At 40.6% G+C, this 18,563-nt stretch overlaps 1 protein-coding gene across 3 annotated transcripts in view; it reads right to left on the reverse strand.

Annotated features, from left to right (window-relative positions):
* Nucleotides 1-1,382: 1,382 nt before the first annotated feature.
* sh3glb2a (SH3-domain GRB2-like endophilin B2a) overlaps nucleotides 1,383-18,563 on the reverse strand; it is a 47,306-nt gene continuing 30,125 nt past the window's right edge. The window contains exons 7-12 of one of the 3 annotated variants that reach the window (XR_004632557.1): nucleotides 17,396-17,419; nucleotides 15,338-15,427; nucleotides 10,616-10,716; nucleotides 5,169-5,370; nucleotides 3,617-5,051; nucleotides 1,383-2,192 (exon numbers count right to left, since the gene is read on the reverse strand). Coding sequence is in view for 2 of the 3 variants with exons in the window: in XM_034692866.1 (XP_034548757.1) it covers nucleotides 4,944-5,051; nucleotides 5,169-5,370; nucleotides 10,616-10,716; nucleotides 15,338-15,427; nucleotides 17,396-17,419 (525 nt within the window). In the remaining variant the exon portion in view is untranslated. Of the gene's footprint in view, nucleotides 5,052-5,168; nucleotides 5,371-10,615; nucleotides 10,717-15,337; nucleotides 15,428-17,395; nucleotides 17,420-18,563 lie in introns of all 3 variants that reach the window. The other 2 variants (XM_034692867.1, XM_034692866.1) reach the window with 2 other exon arrangements.

The raw sequence follows: 18,563 nt of genomic DNA on the forward strand, positions 1-18,563 counted from the left end.
GCAGGGCTGAAATGCAGTGGAAATGTGTTTTTGGTGATAAAGTTCATTTTCAAGGCAAAGAGGGACTTTGCAATTAATTGCAGTTGAGCTGATCACTCCTCATAACATTCTGGAGTATATGCAAATTGCCATTATAAAAACTGAAACAGCAGACTTTGTGAAAATTAATAGTTGTGTCATTCTCAAAACTTTTGGCCATGACTTTAGTATGCAGTACGTACAGCATACTGCATACTATATTCATATTCTGTAGTCTGACTGGTCTGCAGGCTGCTGGGTCAGACGTTGCTGGATTTACGGTTTTGGAAAGCGGAAGTAAACAACGGCCAAGCTGATAGATGAACTGATTCTTTAGCATCACTTATGATTTAAAAAGTTAGGAAGTGGTTTATATGGAATTTAATAATTCACCTCGCCATATACGGTTAAAAGAAGAACGTTAGCGCTGTGCATTGTGGGAAACAGTACGTGAGGGAGACTGGTCCGATGCAGAGTGAGACATGTTCCTGAATCAGTACGACACCCGGGTAGTTTTGGCGTACTGCAGATTTTGCTCTTGTTCACATACTACATACTGAATTTATACTAAATCAGTAAGTACTGATTCAAAAACAGCCCTTAGGTGCATTTGGACCAAGAGTTCTGGGATCTTTTAGCCTCCAGAACTACTTTACCCAGAACTAAAAGGTTCCTGTGCCCCCATTGTTGTCTGCGTATCGACCGCAGGAGATTAACTACTCCCTGAACTAAATTTAGACCCTGGGTCCAACGGTCGAAAACGCAAGTAGTTCAGGGGTAAAGTCGCTCCGGTCGAAATGCCCCTCTTGTTTATTTTGTTCCTTTTTGATTTACCTGATTTGTTTCACCTGTGTTAATCACTCTGTGTGTTTAGTTCCTCTGTTTCTCCTGGATCACCGTACGTCTCTCCTGTGTTCTCAGTGTTTTCTTTTTGATTTATTTCTTGGTCGTTATGAGTACGTTTGATTGTACCTTAAAAGCTTTTATTTCAATCTGCACTCTTTTTTCCCTACGTGACAGCTACCCTAGTTTGTCAAAGTTAATATTTACTTCAATCTTTGAACAAAAAGGATTAAAATGTATGAAAAGTGTGAGAGCTGACTAAGAGCAAAGGACACAGGGGGATGATTGTTTTATAGGCAAACACTGCCAAGGATCATTGACTCATGATTGGACCGGGTATTGTGAAATTCTGAACTCCAAGCATTGACGCACAGAGACTGGCTCAAAAATAGATTCTGCTGATGTCCCCCATCTTGTTGCGTTTGGCACACAGTGTAAGGATCAGCACTAACGCATGTCTGCATTGGCTCCAGGTGTTTTTGTAGAAGGGGTAAAATAATGCTGAGTCGTCAGTCACAGAGTTCAAGGAAATCAAACTTTTTATTAAATCCCAGACATTTCGTTCACTCAGCATGGTTAAAGATCAGGCAATACGTATTTAACGAAATCATACTGGTACAACAGAACCACATCAGCATAAAAAACATATCTGAAAAAGGAAATCTCTTAAAATGTGTGAAATAAGCACAATAGGAAAGAGCAGGGGGCACAATAATGATCCGATCACGCCGTAACCACCGAGTCCACCAGCCACCAGCAGGTCACGTGTCCAAACGCTGGGCTGGTTTCACAGAAAACGGAACTTTGAAACTGATAGAGTGCATGCATGTACACAAACTGGATGAGAGGGAGCACATCTAGTTTGTGTGCTCCAGATCTCACACAAACATACTTAGCTACACATCATATGATCATAAAACACATACACGTCCAGCTGGACAGGCTACGAGCTGTAGCACATGCAGCACTAAGACTGAAGACACTTCAAAGTATTAGCAGACGGGACGGCAGCAGCAGACAGGGAGACGTGTGGATTCAATTAACACTCAAGGCCAAAACCTGAATCACTCAGAGACTGATGATCAGAGGAGGTTACAGTCGAGCATGCTGTTTGTGGTGGACATTCAGTTTCTGGACATGTTGTGGTGAAGAGCACATTCTTGGAGTGCAGCAGACGGCATCAGCAGGTCTTTCCCATCATCTTAAGGGCAGTTAGGACGGGAGTGTGCGTGTGTTTGTGTGTGTGTGTGTGTGTGTGTGTGTGTGTTTGTTTGTGTCACAGGTTGGACAAACATAACACTGTTAGTGCTGAGGGTCGAGGAGTCACAGCGCTGCCACAGAAATAATAACCAAAAGAAGGATCAATAAATGTGGAAGAATAAAGAGGAATGAGAGAATCAATACAGAATCAAATGCAGAAGGAAATAAAAGTTGCGTTAATGTGTTTATTGAGCTCATGCATGTTTTGCTTTCACTTTTTAACATTAATAACTCTAACCAATGAGTTTTTGATCATGTTATTAAAATGGTATTAAAATCATTGATAAATATCTTTGTATTGTTTTGATATTCTCAAGAGAAAAAGTGAAACGAAATTTAATACTGACTTTAATTTTTTTATAATACATTTATTTAATTTCACATTTATTTATGGATATTATTTCTGTGTCTTTTATTCGATTGCATACTTTATATATTTCTCTTTATATTTCCACACATATTTTATTATTCACTTCTGTGACTCCATAGTTCAATGGTATGAGAGGCAAAAAATAAATAAATAAATACAATTAAATAAATAAAAAAAGAGAAAAGTACGAAAGTGGATTAGGCCAGCTGAAAAAAATAATTAAGGTCATATATATGTTTTTTTAATATTATTGTTCTGGGAAAAAAGTCAGAATTCGGGGATTAAGGTCAGAATTCTGACTTTTTTCAGAATAATAATAATAAACAAAATATATTGGACCTGAATAATTTTTTTTTTCAGTGGATTAAAGTCAGAATTCTGAGATTAAAGTCAGAATTCTGAGATTAAGGTCAGAATCCTGACTTTTTTCTCATAATAATAATAATAAATATATAAACATTTTTTTCAGTGGCCCTTATCCTCTTCCACAGAAAAGTCTAGAAGAGGAAAACTGTAAAAAAAAAAAAAAAATGTAATTAATGTTCCATCCTAAAGTCAACAAAATGTTTAATCTGTGAGTAAAATCATCTAGAAATGACATTCAGTTCAGTTAGCGGTTAAGGCAAATCTGCTGTCTGAGAGTTCAGCATGAATGCATCCAAAAATACAACTTTATTTACTGTTTTTAAAGTTATGGATCTTCAGTGTTAGCTTGTTAATTTTAAGCTTTGGTTGAAGAAAAAAACAAAACAGCTGAAGAAGGAAATGAAATCCTGTCCATGTCACGCTTAAAGAAACGTGAGGAACCGAGCGAACAGAGCGAACCGAGCAGACAGAGCGAGTTTCAGTGCTTTTACTTGAAAGCAGTGACATCTTCCTCTTTACTGTGAGAGCTTGAAACAAAGAGTCATGATCGGTTTGTCTGCAACCGGCAGTGAGACACCCGCGTCAACGTCACAGCCTGTTTGTTATGATGTGGTTTCCCCGCATTTCTTCTCACTTCCTCTTACACCAGAGCTGTGTCATATTCTGAAACAGGCCGGCCCCCTTATAACCTCACTTTGGGGGGTCAGACATTCATCATCCCTCTCGTGTGTGTGTTTGTGTGCGTCTGCTTAACCTCACCTAACTGTTCTCACTTGGAAAGGGGTCAGTCACACAGCTGGGAATCCATGAGAGGGGGGAGGACGTTCTTGTCTGTCAGTTTGATGATACAGAGACTTCAACATGTAATTAAATGAGGAGAAATAAACAAAAAGATGCTTTAATCCTAGACAGGCTGGACATACTGCACTGACTTTATTCTGTGTTCACACGTAGCTGACATGCACCTCCTCCAAAATGTAACTACGTGTAGAATCGACGCAGACCGTAAGCCCTGTGATTTGTCGGCTCGGTGGGGTTGTATTTCCTGCATTTCCCCGCTCATCGTCCGTGTATTTCATCTCCTCCTCTCTATTCTTCATGTAATCATGTCTGTATGATAAACAGCAACATGTATCAGCTGTAGATTAACAAAACACGCTCTGAATCACTGTGGAAAAGGAAACAGAGATCGTAGCGGGGGCTGGAAGCAGGTGACCGGCTATCAGAGAGACCACACGCACAAGTATGTGGTCAGACCCTGCTGAGTAGGGGCTGACATGGAGGTATAAATCAGCTTTTAGTCATTTTCACTTCGTGAAAAAGTGTTTCACAGCTGTTCACTCTCATGATCCTGAAAGGTCCACCCGAGCCTTCACAAAAATAAATAAACAATAAATAAGAAATAAACTTGAACTCATCCCCCCAAACAAAGAGGAATGTTAATGTTCCTACATGGGAAAGTCCTGATCCCAGTGTAACAAGGTCTCCATTATCCCTGCTGTCAGTGTGCTCTGAGAAGGTCAGGGACCAGTGTGTGTGTGTGTGTGTGTGTGTGTGTGTGTGTGTGTGTGTGTGGGGGTGTGTGTGTGGGTGTGTGTAGGTGTGTGTGTGTGTGTGTGTGTTTGTGTGTGTGATTGTGTGTGTGTGTGTGTGTGTGGTGTGTGTGTGTGTGTGTGTGTGTGTTCGTGTGTGTGTGTGTGTGTGTGTGTGTGTGTATGTAGGTGTGTGTGTGTATGTAGGTGTGTGTGTGTGTTCGTGTGTGTGTGTGTGTGTGTGTGTGTATGTGTGTGTGTGTGTGTGTGTGTGTGTGTGTGTGTGTGTGTGTGTTTAAGTTAAACTCAACATGTTGCGTACTGAAGGAGTGTGACTGAAGGTGAAAGGGGAGTGTAAGAATGTGAAATAACCTCAGTGAATGAAAAAATCCTAATGGCTTTTAGTCGTATCCACTCACACACATGCACATGCGCATGCACGTGTGTGTGTGTGTGTGTGTGTTTGTGTGTGTGTGTGTGTGTGTGTGTGTGTGTGTGTGTGTGTGTGTGTGTGTAAATGTGTATGTGTGTAAATGTGTATGTGTGTGTGTTCTTTAGCTGAGCAGCTCCAGGTATGTCACAGGCACTTTTCCTTTCTGATTGCCTCTCTCTCCCACCAGCCAGTCAGAGTCCATCCCCGGCACCGTGTAAACTGTGATGAGCTGCAACACGAGAGGACACACACTTCAACACACCTGAGACTGACACAATGACACACCTAATACCTGGAGAGATTTCTGGACAGTGGCCAGAAGTCATTAATGACGATGAAAGCTCACCTCATCAGCTAAAAGGGAGAGCTCACTTGAGTCAGCAGCGTCGTAATCGTAGAGGACTTTGGCCTTGCGGGTTCCTGTCGCTGGGGCCTGGACTTCCTCAATCTTCAGCGTGTCTGTCTCCACGGGGCTGCTGGTACCGTCTGATGCAGGGTCAGCAGGAGCCACGGCGTGCGTGGAGTTCAGGGTGAAAGCATTGGGGAGCCTGAGGGAGAGCAGACACATACAAATCATACTAAGAAAAAAGGATCAGAGGAGTTGTGTTCACCACTTTCCCTCCTGGCTTTGGGACTACTTTCTGTCACCTCAAACCAAATCTCTCTAAAATACACACACGTGTTGCTGTGAAGGCTTGAAAATCAGCTTTTTAGATAGAAAGCCAACAGGAGAAAAAAACCATTTGGAGGTTTGGTGATTTGTATTCTAACTGTCTGTGAGAGAATCATGCACTTTGTTGTCAAGACAAACCACATCAGTAAACACACAAGGAGCCATACTCACATGTCCTCACCAGAACTGAGGGCATGAGGTGTAAAAATGATTCGTTATGATTAAGAAAATACACCAAGAAGGGTGGGCGCCTGGAGCCGACATGGGTCATATGGGCAATGCTGGCTGATTTAGACTGTTTCTGACTGGGATGCGGGCAGCAAACAAAACTAATACCAAACTTCTTATGAACGACATCTTGTATTTCTATTTATTTATTTATTTATTTAGCTACTTACTTATTTATTTCTGTACCACATATTAGCTGTGGTGGTGGGAGGGCAGTTGTGTGTGTGTGTTTATAAACAGAAAAAGACAGTTAACTATTACACTGTATTTGTTGTACTGGAATCATCTGCAAAAACAAAATAAAAAAAAAAAAAAGAAGAAAATACACCAAAATAAGAAGATCATTCCACAGGGAGAAACTATAAAATCCAGTCCTGGTTCACTAACTTTCCCCAGGACCAGTTCACTAACTTTCCCCAGGACCAGTTCACTAACTTTCCCCAGGACCGGTTCCCAAAATTTCCCCAGGACCGGTTTACTAACTTTCCCCAGGACCTGTTCACAAAATTTCCCCAGGACCGGTTCACTAACTTACCACAGGACCGGTTCCCAAAATTTTCCTCAAGACCGGTTCACTAACTTTCCCCAGGACCGCTTCATGAACTTTCCCCAGGACCGCTTCATGAACTTTCCCCAAGACCGGTTCACTAACTTTACTCAGGACCGCTTCATTAACTTTCCCCAGGACCGCTTCAGTAACTTTCCCCAAGACCGGTCGACTTTCTTTTTCCCAGGACCGGTTCACCAACTGTCCCCAGGACCGGTTCACTAAATTCAACTAAGGACCGGTCCACTTTCTTTTTCCCAGGACCGGTTCACTAACTTTCCTCAGGACCGGTTCACTACATTTCCCCAGGACCGGTTCACTAAATTCACCTAAGGACCGGTCCACTTTCTTTTTCCCAGGATCGGTTCACTACATTTCCCCAGGACCGGTTCACTAACTTTCCTCAAGACCGGTTCCCTAACTTTCCCATACTACCCTTCAGCCTCCTCTGCTCCGGGCGTCCCATGGTCCTGATGCCCTGGAGACTACGGAGTGATAAAACTAATAAATGATAGAAGTCCTGATTCTGAAGTATATTCTGACTCAGAGAGAAATGCTCTGACCTGTAAAAGACTACAGAGTTTTTTCAGAGTTGTGGATGTTTATTTTCACTCGGATGTTTGTTGAAGCTTGATTACACATTACATTTTGATATTCTATATGGATTTTAAATACTTCATTTTCGTTTCCAGAGGCTTTAAGTTGGTGTGTGTCTTCACTATAGACAGAGAATTTAGTTTCATGTTTTCAGCTTCAGTATTTGTGTCCATCTTTTGCACTCTTTAGTTTCCCATCATCATTGATCGTCAATAGTTTAAAGGCACCTAAGGTTATTTAAAAACTTTTGTCCAGCAATTTGCGTGTTCTCAAATGTCAGGGTGGCACCACCGTACTCATGGAGCTTTTATTTTGAAAGTAAGGAGTTATAATGGACTTCAACATATGAAATCCTTCAGAGGACCTTACTAATTGTCATGGCTGAGTTAAAGGGTTTGTAGATGTCTCCTAAATAATAATAGAAAAGCTTTTATCAACTTATAGGTGGACGGTAACACTTTCAATGTCAGGTGGTACAACCAACCTAAAACTGTAAAATGATATTTTATACCTGGCCAATAGAATGCAAAAATCCTAATATATTGTAAATAAAAAATATACTCACAAAATACAAATGTGAAAAGCACTGTAACCACTCTAAGGGATACTTACTAATCCAAACTGAGTCCAGCTGTTGTTCACAAAAAGATGCGGACAATCAAAAGCCTCTTATGAAATGTAAATACGCCTCAGTGGAAGATGTTAACAAGATGTGACTCAATAAAGCCAACTGTCTGCAGTCCAAATGAAACCACATCTTGATGAAGACAGTAAAAAGTGTTGCGAGTTTGGGGGAGGCATTGTCTGAATAAACTGAAGCTGGCTGCACTCTGGATGAACTCAAACATATTCACCATGAAATCTTTCAGCTCAGCCTGCATCCTGCATCCAGTCAGGGTCTTTCATCGTGCAAACGGTCAGTTATTCAAACATGAGCAGGACTGGAATGGACCTCCAGGGAACAGAAATCTGATGTCTTCACTAATTCTAAGCTGCCCCCTATCCAGGATTTGTACCAGTCCCGGGCCAGGAAACGGGCAGGTAGCATCACCGCAGACCCCTCACACCCTGGACACAAATTCTTCAAACTCCTCCCCTCCGGCAGGCGCTACAGATCACTGTGCGCCAAAACAACCCGCCATAAGAACAGTTTCTTCCCCCAGGCTGTCACTCTGATGAACACTAAACCATAACAGTGTCATACCTGTTGGATAAATACTCTCTGTAAATATACATGTAGATATACAATGCAACAATTCTCCAAGCAGAATTCACATATTTGATTTATTTTATTATTTAACTATCATCTACATATATACTTTTTTAATGTAAAACTACCTCTGCAACTCACCACTGCACTATTATCATATCATTTTAGCCTGTACATATTAGTCATGCCTATTTGTTGTTCTTTTGTGTTTATAGTTCATATTATAATTATTATTATTGTTGTTATTATTATTATATTTTCATTTTTATTCTTGTACATAGAGAGCACAGTTTACCTAAGTCAAATTCCTCGTGTGTTCAAGCATACCTGGCCAATAAAGCTGATTCTGATTCTGATTCTAAACAGAGACATGAGTAACTGTTCCAACCTTCAGCTGACCGACCGTGGCGTGCAGCTTCTGATGTTGGTGTTAGCAGTGACCACATTCTAGCTGGATGATGACTCACACTGCTTTAGTGGCAGGAGGCAGACACGTCTTCAAACAAACCTCACTTTATGGAATCATAACTTATGAATGAACTGTACTGAGGAAGACTTCAAACAAGAGCCTTCGACCATAACTCATCAGGAGTAAAGCCTGATTCATACTCCTACGTCCTGGGTTTGCGTAGCTCCTGTACCTACACAGAGGCCTACGCACGTAGCTCACATGCACCTCCTCCAAAATGTAACTACACGTAGAATCAACGTGGACCGTAAGCCCTAGGATTGGTCCGCTCAGCGGCATTGTATTTCCCTCATGTACAGCACTAGCTACATATCCTCCCTCACTTAAACACTGGAGAAACAAACTGTGATATTATTTGAAATTGGAAAAGTCATTAGCCTTTAAAAAAGAAGAAAATATTTCATTTTGAAAACATATGGGGTAAAGTATTACACGCACTTCATTCAAAAGTTTTAGTGAGAGTAGTGCAAAATTTGATTTGTGATCAAACATTTTGTTACTTTGATCTTTTTTTTTTTTTTAACAGCTAACATTTATCTAAAGAAGAACAAAATTAATGAAATTATAGAGGTCGAGCTTGTCGGTGTGAGGAGTGAGTTAAAGGTGAAATATTCTGCTCTTTTTCATCAACATATATTGGTCTAAGAGGTCCCCAAAACATGTCTTTAAAGTTTATTGCTAAAAAACCCACTTTGAAATCAGATTTTGGTCTGCCTGTAAACCCCTCTTCTTCAGCCCTGCTCAGAACAGGCTGTTTTCTGTGTCTGTGCCTTTAAATGAGAATGAGCTCTCTGACCACGCCCCCCCAGGAAGTGGATGTGGCCTCGGCTGTCCAGCACATTGATCTAATGTTTACATGTTAGCTGAATATACACGGCTGCTCACAGACCCACGTTACTTCAACCCTCTGAATCTGATCCAGAATCTGATCCTGACGGAGAGCCGCCTGCAGCAGGACCTTTCTGAACCATTGGTCACAGATTTAGTGTTTCTTGTTGTTTTATTTATCAGTATGTTGACGTGTGTCTTGGTACACAGCTACGGACATGTAGCTATGTGGCTATGCTAACTAGCGCTAGCACTTTTCCATGAAAAATAAAAATCATCCACTAGATAGATAGTAAAACCGACCTTTGTGTTTATTAAGACAGCCTACAACTAGCATGCCTCCCTCCTAAGCTCCTTGTTAGCACACGTGTGCAGGTAATGAAAACCAGTGGAGGGGTTGAGTTGTCGTGATGGCAAATTTAAATCAAAAATGCGTATTTTCGAGTAATTTCTTAACAGTCAATGAATCGATAATCAACTAATCATGTGCATCCCTAGTTGGCTTGTCTTCCTTATACAACAGAAGAATGGAGCATTGGTATATCTGTCTTTATAAGGCCGTACTACAGGAGCCGCCGTCTTATTTATGCTCCTTATTGATTACTAAAGTTGTCTGTGGCTGTAATCTTCAGTCACATGGATGAATTCTTTTTGTCATTCTTTGGACTCGCTCTGTTTTCGGTAAAAGTGCTTTTAATGTCTTTGCTCCCTCATCTTGGTCTGAGCTTCAGGCTCACCTAAAACTGGATTGTTCAATTCGATTGGAGGATTTCAAAACTAGGATAAAGGATCATCTGATCAGCTTGTGCACATGTTTTAGAGCTTAACACTGCTAACTTATAAATCAATGTAACAGTTACTTGTCACTGTATGTTTTGTCCTGTTCTATTTGTGAAACTTTTTATGCTGCTGTCTTGGCCAGGACTCCCTTGTAAAAGATAATTTGTATCTCAATGGGACTTTTCCTGTTAAAATAAAGGGTTAAATAAAAATACAAAATGTCTGTATGTATTTTTATTTTGATCTGTTTGTGGATCTTGTTTTTGTTTGTTTGTTGCTTTGTGTCACTGTTCATTGAATTGTCCCGTGTTTTATTGGTTAAATGTTTGGGTGTCATGTGTCATGTGTATAATGTTAAATGTGAATTCAACTCATGGTTCATGATACTAACAACACATACATATATGCAGTGCTGTATGTGAAGCCAGGTTCACCCACGTTACCTCTTGTATGTTTCTCACCTCTTCAGCTCTTTCTGTAGTTCCTGCATGTGGAATTGACACTGCTTATAGTAAGCAGCTTGGGCCTCCACAAACTCATGCAGACAGCGCAAATGGTTCACCTGCAGATAGACAAAAAATACACATGTCATATAAAAAAGACAGTCTTTATTTAAAGCTACCACAATGTGAATCATCAGGCAACAAAAAGTTTAAAATTAAAAAGCGATATTATAGAAAAGTTTTACTTTAATGGGTTTAAATACACTCTACATACGAGGTTATTATTACTAATGCATTATGTTTATATAGTCATTTAATTCTAAAGTGCGAGGTTAAATAATCAGAATTTTTTCAAAACTTAAAATGTAATAAAAATAAAATAATACAATTAGAATTAAATAACAAACATTTTAAATATAAATAAATAATAAAGAATAAAAATAACATTTACATTTAAAAATAATTTTAAAAACTTGCAATGTGTTTTTTTATCTATTTATTTTCTGACAAACTGAAAACAAAATTTGTCATTAAGATTTTTTTTTTTTTTTCATTAATTTTTTGTTTTTGTTTTTTGAAAGGATTTTATTGTCTTATTGTTACTGTTATATGACACTGTTAAGTACAAGTGTTCAACACAACTGTCAAATTATGTTAAAAAAAAATCTAATAAACAAAGTTCATAAAAAAAAAATCTAAAAACAAATATATCAGCACACCAGAGGGTGTGACAAAACCTTCAAATGGTTCTCTGAAAAGCACAACCAAAAGACAACATATGTAATACAAAACCACCAAAACAAAACAAAGTTAAAAAATGAAATGCAGAAATGTAGTTGAAAAAAGGAGAAAAATCAATCTTTAGTTCTGTAGTGTCAATTCACACAAATGTTATCCTCTTTCCCAACAGAGCAGAGGGGTATACTACGGAGTGGGTTCAACAAGTCCCAGATATCTTCACTTGATCCGGCTTCCCTGAACCTGACAAAGGAGATCACGCTAAACTGTTCCACGAAGCTGGTTATCAATGAGTCAATCTGGAATTACCCTGAGCGCGTTCACATGAACCGGGGCGAGAAGGCCACATGAGACCAATCACAGACCCCGACAGTCTGTCAGCACATTGGCATGTTTTTCAAACACTGCACTGATATTAGAAAAATTTAAAGAAGTTAAACAATCTAGATTAATATCAACACAGCTGTGTTTGAAACATGAAGGAAGAACTGAGGGATAAGACAAAAACACAGTGAATGATCTAATAACGTCTCATTTCCCTTCATTAGTGCAGATATATCTGATTGTACTAACTCTGTTTATTGAACTTTAGATATATCTGACTATAATGACTTTGTTTAAGTGTGATTTCAGGAAAGATAATCAATAACTGTTATCAGTATTTTAGATATAAAATCATACAGGTAGACAAAGTGTCCCACCTCTCTCTCCTCCCTCGCGATCAGCTCACAGAGCTCCGTGATCGAGCGAGCTGATTGGTCAGTGGGCGGAGTTTTCTTCAAACTGATCTCTGATCCTGAACATAACCTGCCCAGGAGCAGGTAAGGAGTTCAGCATGAGTAAACATGGTGATCTACCCAGGTAAGATGGGAACCGCTTTCAAAGTCCTGAAAATTTTTGTCTTCTGTTGCCCATAAATGGTGGAATGAATTGGCCAACTCCATTCGATCTGCAGAGTCCCTCTCTACTTTCAAAAGACAGCTAAAGACCCAGCTCTTTAGGAAGCACTATACACTTAGCTAGACTGTTCTCCACTGTTGTCCCCAGTGGCAGATCATGTCGTCCAGCTACAGTTGACTCGCACTTTCCTGCTCTACTCTGGGAATCTGTGTTCAGGTCTTGAGTGACCCAGCACTTGGTACTTTGGTCATTATTGTGGTGATGTTAATTGTTGATGATGATAATGGAAGGTCTTAAATTGTTTGGTTGCTTCATTGTAGATGTTCCTTATTTTATTTAGAATAAAAAAAATAAATAATAATTCTTATTTATTTTTGTTTATTGCCTTTACACTGCTTGGCAGTACCTGCACCCAAATGGACTTGAAGCACTTTGTTACCCGTACTGATCTTGTTTCCTCTTGTCTAGATCTCTGCTTGTGTTGTTCTTGTTCTCGTATGTACGTCACTTTGGATAAAAGCGTCTGCTAAATGACATTGTACAAAATCCAGAGTTAACCCCAAGCAGCAACCTCCGGTCTAAAAATATGAGTCAATGTGGAAGTGTTAAAAGCTGCAGTTCATCAAGGATCTGCTTGAGGCTGGCTCCGGAAGTACCCGAAGTCACATACACATGAATGGGGAATAGACGATCTTTACAGCAGAAATAAACATGTTTACAGCCTGGTACAAAGACCAGTGTAGTCTGAATAGCTCATTTCTCGATGTCCTCTCACTGTGAGGGGGGTGAATTTTTTTCTAATGCGGCAATTTCGAAGATATTGAGATTACTAGTCTTCCAATGAGAGACACAGCTGCCTGTGGGAACACTGCAGCTGTTGGCTAGGAGGCTCAAACTCCGCCTCTTTATGTCACACTGGCTCGACAGCAGCAATATGGCTGCCGCCGACGATTGGCTTCAAAACAGCGTTCAGAAACAGATGGGTGACGTCACGGATACTACGTCCATATTTTATACAGTCTATGGTTAACCCTGAAGTTACCTCGATAACTGCAAATCCTGCTTCATAGTGTACCCCTCAGGTTTAGACCGTACTCTATGTTATTAACAAAGACCCAACATCAAGACAGGATAAGATCCAATCCCATCTTACAGACAGGACTCAGTCTTACCCCACCTTAATTAATGTACTTATTTATTTAACCTTTATTTTACCAGGTAAGTCAATTGAGGACCAATTCTCATTTACAATAATGACCTGGGCGATGAGGTGGCCTGATAAATAAATACAAAATAAAAAAAACAGAGAGGACGTACAGAGGAACCTAGAGACAGGATAATATAATACAAAAATATGACAGGTTTCAAACAGTTTGTGAAGGAGAGTGTTAGAACCAGACCTGTAGGCTATGTCACCGTAGTGGAGAATTGGGAGTACGGTCATCTTAACCAGAAGCTGTTTAGCAGAGTGTGTGAAGGAGGGTTTGTTCCGAAAGAGGAAGCCAATACGGGATTTGACCTTAGTGAGCAATGTATTTATGTGCGTTTCAAAAGAAAGTTTGCTGTCAAGACAGATTCCTAGATATTTATAGATGTCAACTAGTGTTCATTTTGGCGTCTATTTTAGATTTAGTCTTAGTCTTTAGACGAAAATGCCTGATAGTGTTAGTCACATGTGAGTCTTTTCAGCCCTTTTTAGTCTTAGTCTAGTTTTAGTCAGATTTTAGTCTTAGATTTTTGCCAAATCATTTTCTCTCTTTAAAATAATTCATGTAGTGGATCAGATATCAGTATCAGGGTTATACCAAGTGTTCAAATAATCAATATTTCACTCTTTTAACACTTATACACATGATTTAGCCTCTAACTGCTAAAAAGTAAAAGGAAACATTCTTGATGTGACCACTAAGAAGATATTTTGATTCTCTTGATTCAAATAAAAATGCCATAAACACAATATAAGGACTGTATTGCACTTTTACAACGGTCCCTGAATGCACCTCGCAGCGACAGGCGCACAGGACAGACAGTCAGTTCACGGCACTCTGAAATGCATCTGCATCTTTGATGACAAGGAGTTGATCCAAACTTACTAAATGTGTCTGATGTTTCACCAAACTGGATTAAATCAAGCTGTAGACGCAGAGCTTTTTACAGTGATAGCGGTGCAATGTCAAACATCAAATATTAAACAGACGTCCCCCGGTTGTGTCTTTGTCACTAACGCACACCGGGGGTAAAAATCCTCAATGTAGATGAGACAGATGCATGGAGGTGAGGAGAGCTGGTTCATAAAGCACACCTGCTGCAGGTAGAGACCGAGCTAACACTGAGCCCCTCAGATAATAACTCAGCCTGTCACAGGAAGTCATCACGCCATCTTTAAAGACGCACAGCGGGGGAAACATGGTTTCTGAATGTCTGACGGTCGGCCACTAAAGTTTTCGTTTCGTCATCGTCTTGTCAACGAAAGCTAAACATACGTTCGTCAGAGTTTTTATTATCAGTGATGCTGTTAAGCACGTCATAGTCTCGTTTTCGTCATGAAAAAATGGTCGTTGATGAACATTTATCGTCGTAATTTTCGTTAACGAAATCAACACTACTGTCAACACACTACCTCAATCTCTGAACCATCCAAGGAGGAGGCTTTGAGGGGACTGTTAGCCAATGGTAGGTTCCTGTTAAAAACAATACATTTAGTTCTAGTAAAGTTTAAAACTAAATGGAGCCTCATGAGAGCATCTTAATCCACCATGAGCAGAGCACTTTGCAGCATTTAGCAAGTTACAGTGCCAAGGACAAACTTCCTTTAACAGGCAGAAACCTCCAGCAAGACCAGACTCATGTTAGACACACATCTGCTGAGAACGACCAAAATAAGTCGTTTCAAAATGGTCACAAGTAATGAGCGTAGCCAAACAAAGGAACAACTATTTCTGAGTGAAACAAAGTATTAGAGGATTTCTTCTGATATACATAATGTTTATTTATATTATGTAGTCAGCAAAGAACATGCAAGTCTTGAACCGCAGAACAACAGACTGTAAACTTTAGTGTGAGACCGTCATAGAGGTGGTAGAGAGTGCATGGTTGACTTACATGTGTACTACTGATGCCCTCCAGAAGCAGCCGTGTGACCTCTGCTTGGCGGTCGAACTCTGTTTGGGCCACTCGGAGCTCGTGTTCAGCCTGAAACAACAGAAACAACGTGAGTGACATCGAGACAAAACTGGAAACTGTAACCGTCCTTCAAAATACACTCCACTCCACTAAATGTGCTGACCTCTGTTTTAGGTCTACTGGGTCTAGAAGCATACCATTGTCTCTGAGTAAACTAACAGACAGGAAGTTCACTGGAAGTGCATGGGGAGGATTTGGAAAAGATGGTAAAGGGCATGTGAGACGAAGCAGTTAAAACTAGTCAGTGGATCTGGATGAGGAGGAGTAATGTCAGCTGGGGGCCAAAACCTTCTTCTCTCCTTTTATTACCCATAAGGAAAAAAGGGGAATTGGGGGGGTTGAGCACACATCCTAATCCGACCTAGACCGGCATCTCATCCTGGCTCTTCCTCCACGTCTTCTAACATCTAGCTGCAGACTCTTCTTGTGGTGTGTTTGGTGGTGGGGGCTGCTAGGGTCCAGGTGGTAGAGTAGGTAGTATCGGTGTTGTCACTACCTGGAGGTTGCATGTACAGAGCCTGGGTCCGTTGAATGTGGCAGTACTGGGTTGTTAAATTGGGGTGTTCTGCTGGTGGATGTGATGGACAGTGGGAGCTGGCCAAGCGGCTACCTCTGGTCTCAAAACATGAAGCCCATGCAGAAGTGTTATAAACTGCAGTTCATTGTGCGTCCACTTGAGGCTGGCTACAGAAACCACATACACACCCATTCAAAGAAGATGATCTTTACAGTAGTAGTTACAGTAGTTTACAGCCTGGTACAAAAAATGGCTTCGGTCTACATAGCTGATTTCTCTATCAGCACACATTGTATGGGGTGAATTTTTTTTCTAACTCGGGAACACATAGCTGTTGGCTAGGAGGCTCAAACCCCTGCCTCTTTACGTCATGCTTTGACTGGTTGAGTTCAGCATTTTCAATATGGCACCTGCCGACGATTGGCCCCAAAACAGCTCTCAGGAACAGACAGGTGATGTCACGGATACTACGTCCATTATCTATACAGTCTATGGAGCTGGCATGGACGCCGGAGTTACCTGTTGAGCCTCTCTGAGGTGTCGTGGGCCTATATAAAGGAAACATCAGTGAAGGGATGAGTCCTCTTGATAACCCCAGTGATGTGCTGGCTCTCTCTCCCCATCCGTCCTTTCTATCGCAGGCTTTGGAGGACATGAGGAGCCATAGGGTAAGGCAGGGGTTCCCAAATTTTTCAGCCCAAGAACCCCAAAATATAGAAGCCAAAGACTTGCAACCCCCACTGTCCCTTGAAGTGGTTACATGTTACTTCATACTTCAGAATTAGTTTACCTACATGCACATGTGGCTCTGTTTCCTGTGCCGTTATGAATCAACCTGCTGCTACTGATCCTTTTGTTAATCAACTGTTAGCTAACCGCTAACTGCAGTGTTTAACACTTCCGCATTGGCTTCAATTCTCGCGGCTTGATCTTCACTGAGCGCTCATCCTTCTAGTCCGAGCACCTGGTGTATGACTCCAATTTATTTATCCCAAGTACAGAAAACAGAAGATCAGGGAGCTCCTCTTTGTCCATATGTCCATACATCCTGTTCCACCCGATTTTAGTCTGACTATTTACAAACCTTTATACGATGGGTCATTAGCATAATTAATGTACGTTTAGTCCACTTAATAATCATTGAAGCAGTCATATGCTGTGTCTAAGCTGTAGTAGGCTGCTGCCATGATGCCGTAATGCTTTACTACCCAGATGAAAAAGGCCCAGATGACAGATGAAGTCTCGAAGCACTCTGCAGTTTGTATTAATTTATACTGAAGTTACATTTTAGGGCTCTTTGTGTGACTGACTTTTCCACAGTGTGATTCGAAACCACAGCATGATTCAAGAAAGTGATTTAGGTTTAATCATTCTTCCTAATAACACACGTGAAGATGTGGCTCACTTAGGAAGTGATGATCACAGAGAAAAGGCAATAAAAATGACATTACTTCACTTACTTTTTCCACTTCCTCACTCCAGAGCTGAGAGACCAACAGCAAAGGAAGAAAAGGGAAAATTCAAGTTAAGATGAGACAAAGAGAAAACAGTTCATACATTAATCATAGATCGGGTTGGTGCACTAGCTGATACTCTTTGGAAACTAGCCTTGTGTTAGTAAGCTTTTTGTAACAAGACCCGAGGTCTTTGTATGTTTCAAAGGAAAACCCAGACTTTGTTATTCTAAACTTAATGAGGTTATCCTTCGAGCCAAGTGTCAGTTTATACTTCATTTGAAGATGATCTCTTCCCACGCTTCTTGTGCAATAAGGCAGGAATAACAGGACACCATGATATCACAGCTAAATTCACCTTTGACCTTTTGGGATACAAATTATATCACTTCTGAATTTAATGTTACAAGACTTCTGTGTGAAACTGTGTTATAGTTAAAGGTGACATATCATGCAAAATCGACTTTTTAATGGTTCTCTACCTGAAATATGTGTCCCTGGCATGTCTACAAACCCCCCGAAAATGAAAAAAATCCATTCTGCCCCTGTTCTGATTTCTCCACCTTTCTGTAAATGTGTGTGAAACGAGCTGTTTCAGACTTCCGTGTTTTTGTTACGTCACAACAATATCCGGTCTGTCACGGAGCCAGAGCTCGGAGCTTGTTCAGCCCATAGACTGTATAAAATAATACTGAATCCCCCCTCCGTTTTTCATTACCTGCACAAATGTGTGCTAACAAGGAGCTTAGGAGGGAGGCATGCTGTTGTAGGCTGTCTTAATAAACACAAAGGTCGGTTTTACTCCCCACGTCTGCAGATTTGAAGATCTAGTGGATGATTTGTATTTATCATTGATAAGTGCTAGCGCTAGTTAGCATAGCTACATAGCGTAGCTGTAGCTGTGTACCAAGACACACGTCGACATACTGACAAATAAAACAACAAGAAACACAGAATCTGTGACCAATCCTTCAGAAAAGGTCCTGCTGCCTTTCTGGCAGAGGTCGGTTTTACTCCCCACGTCTGCAGATTTGAAGATCTAGTGGATGATTTTTATTTATCATGGATAAGTGCTAGCGCTAGTTAGCATAGCCACATAGCTATATGTTCGTAGCTGTGTACCAAGACACGTCGACATACTGATAAATAAAACAACAAGAAACACTAAATCTAT

The sequence above is a fragment of the Notolabrus celidotus genome, chromosome 9, assembly GCF_009762535.1.
Source record: "Notolabrus celidotus isolate fNotCel1 chromosome 9, fNotCel1.pri, whole genome shotgun sequence".
NCBI classification, from domain to species: Eukaryota; Metazoa; Chordata; class Actinopteri; order Labriformes; family Labridae; genus Notolabrus; species Notolabrus celidotus.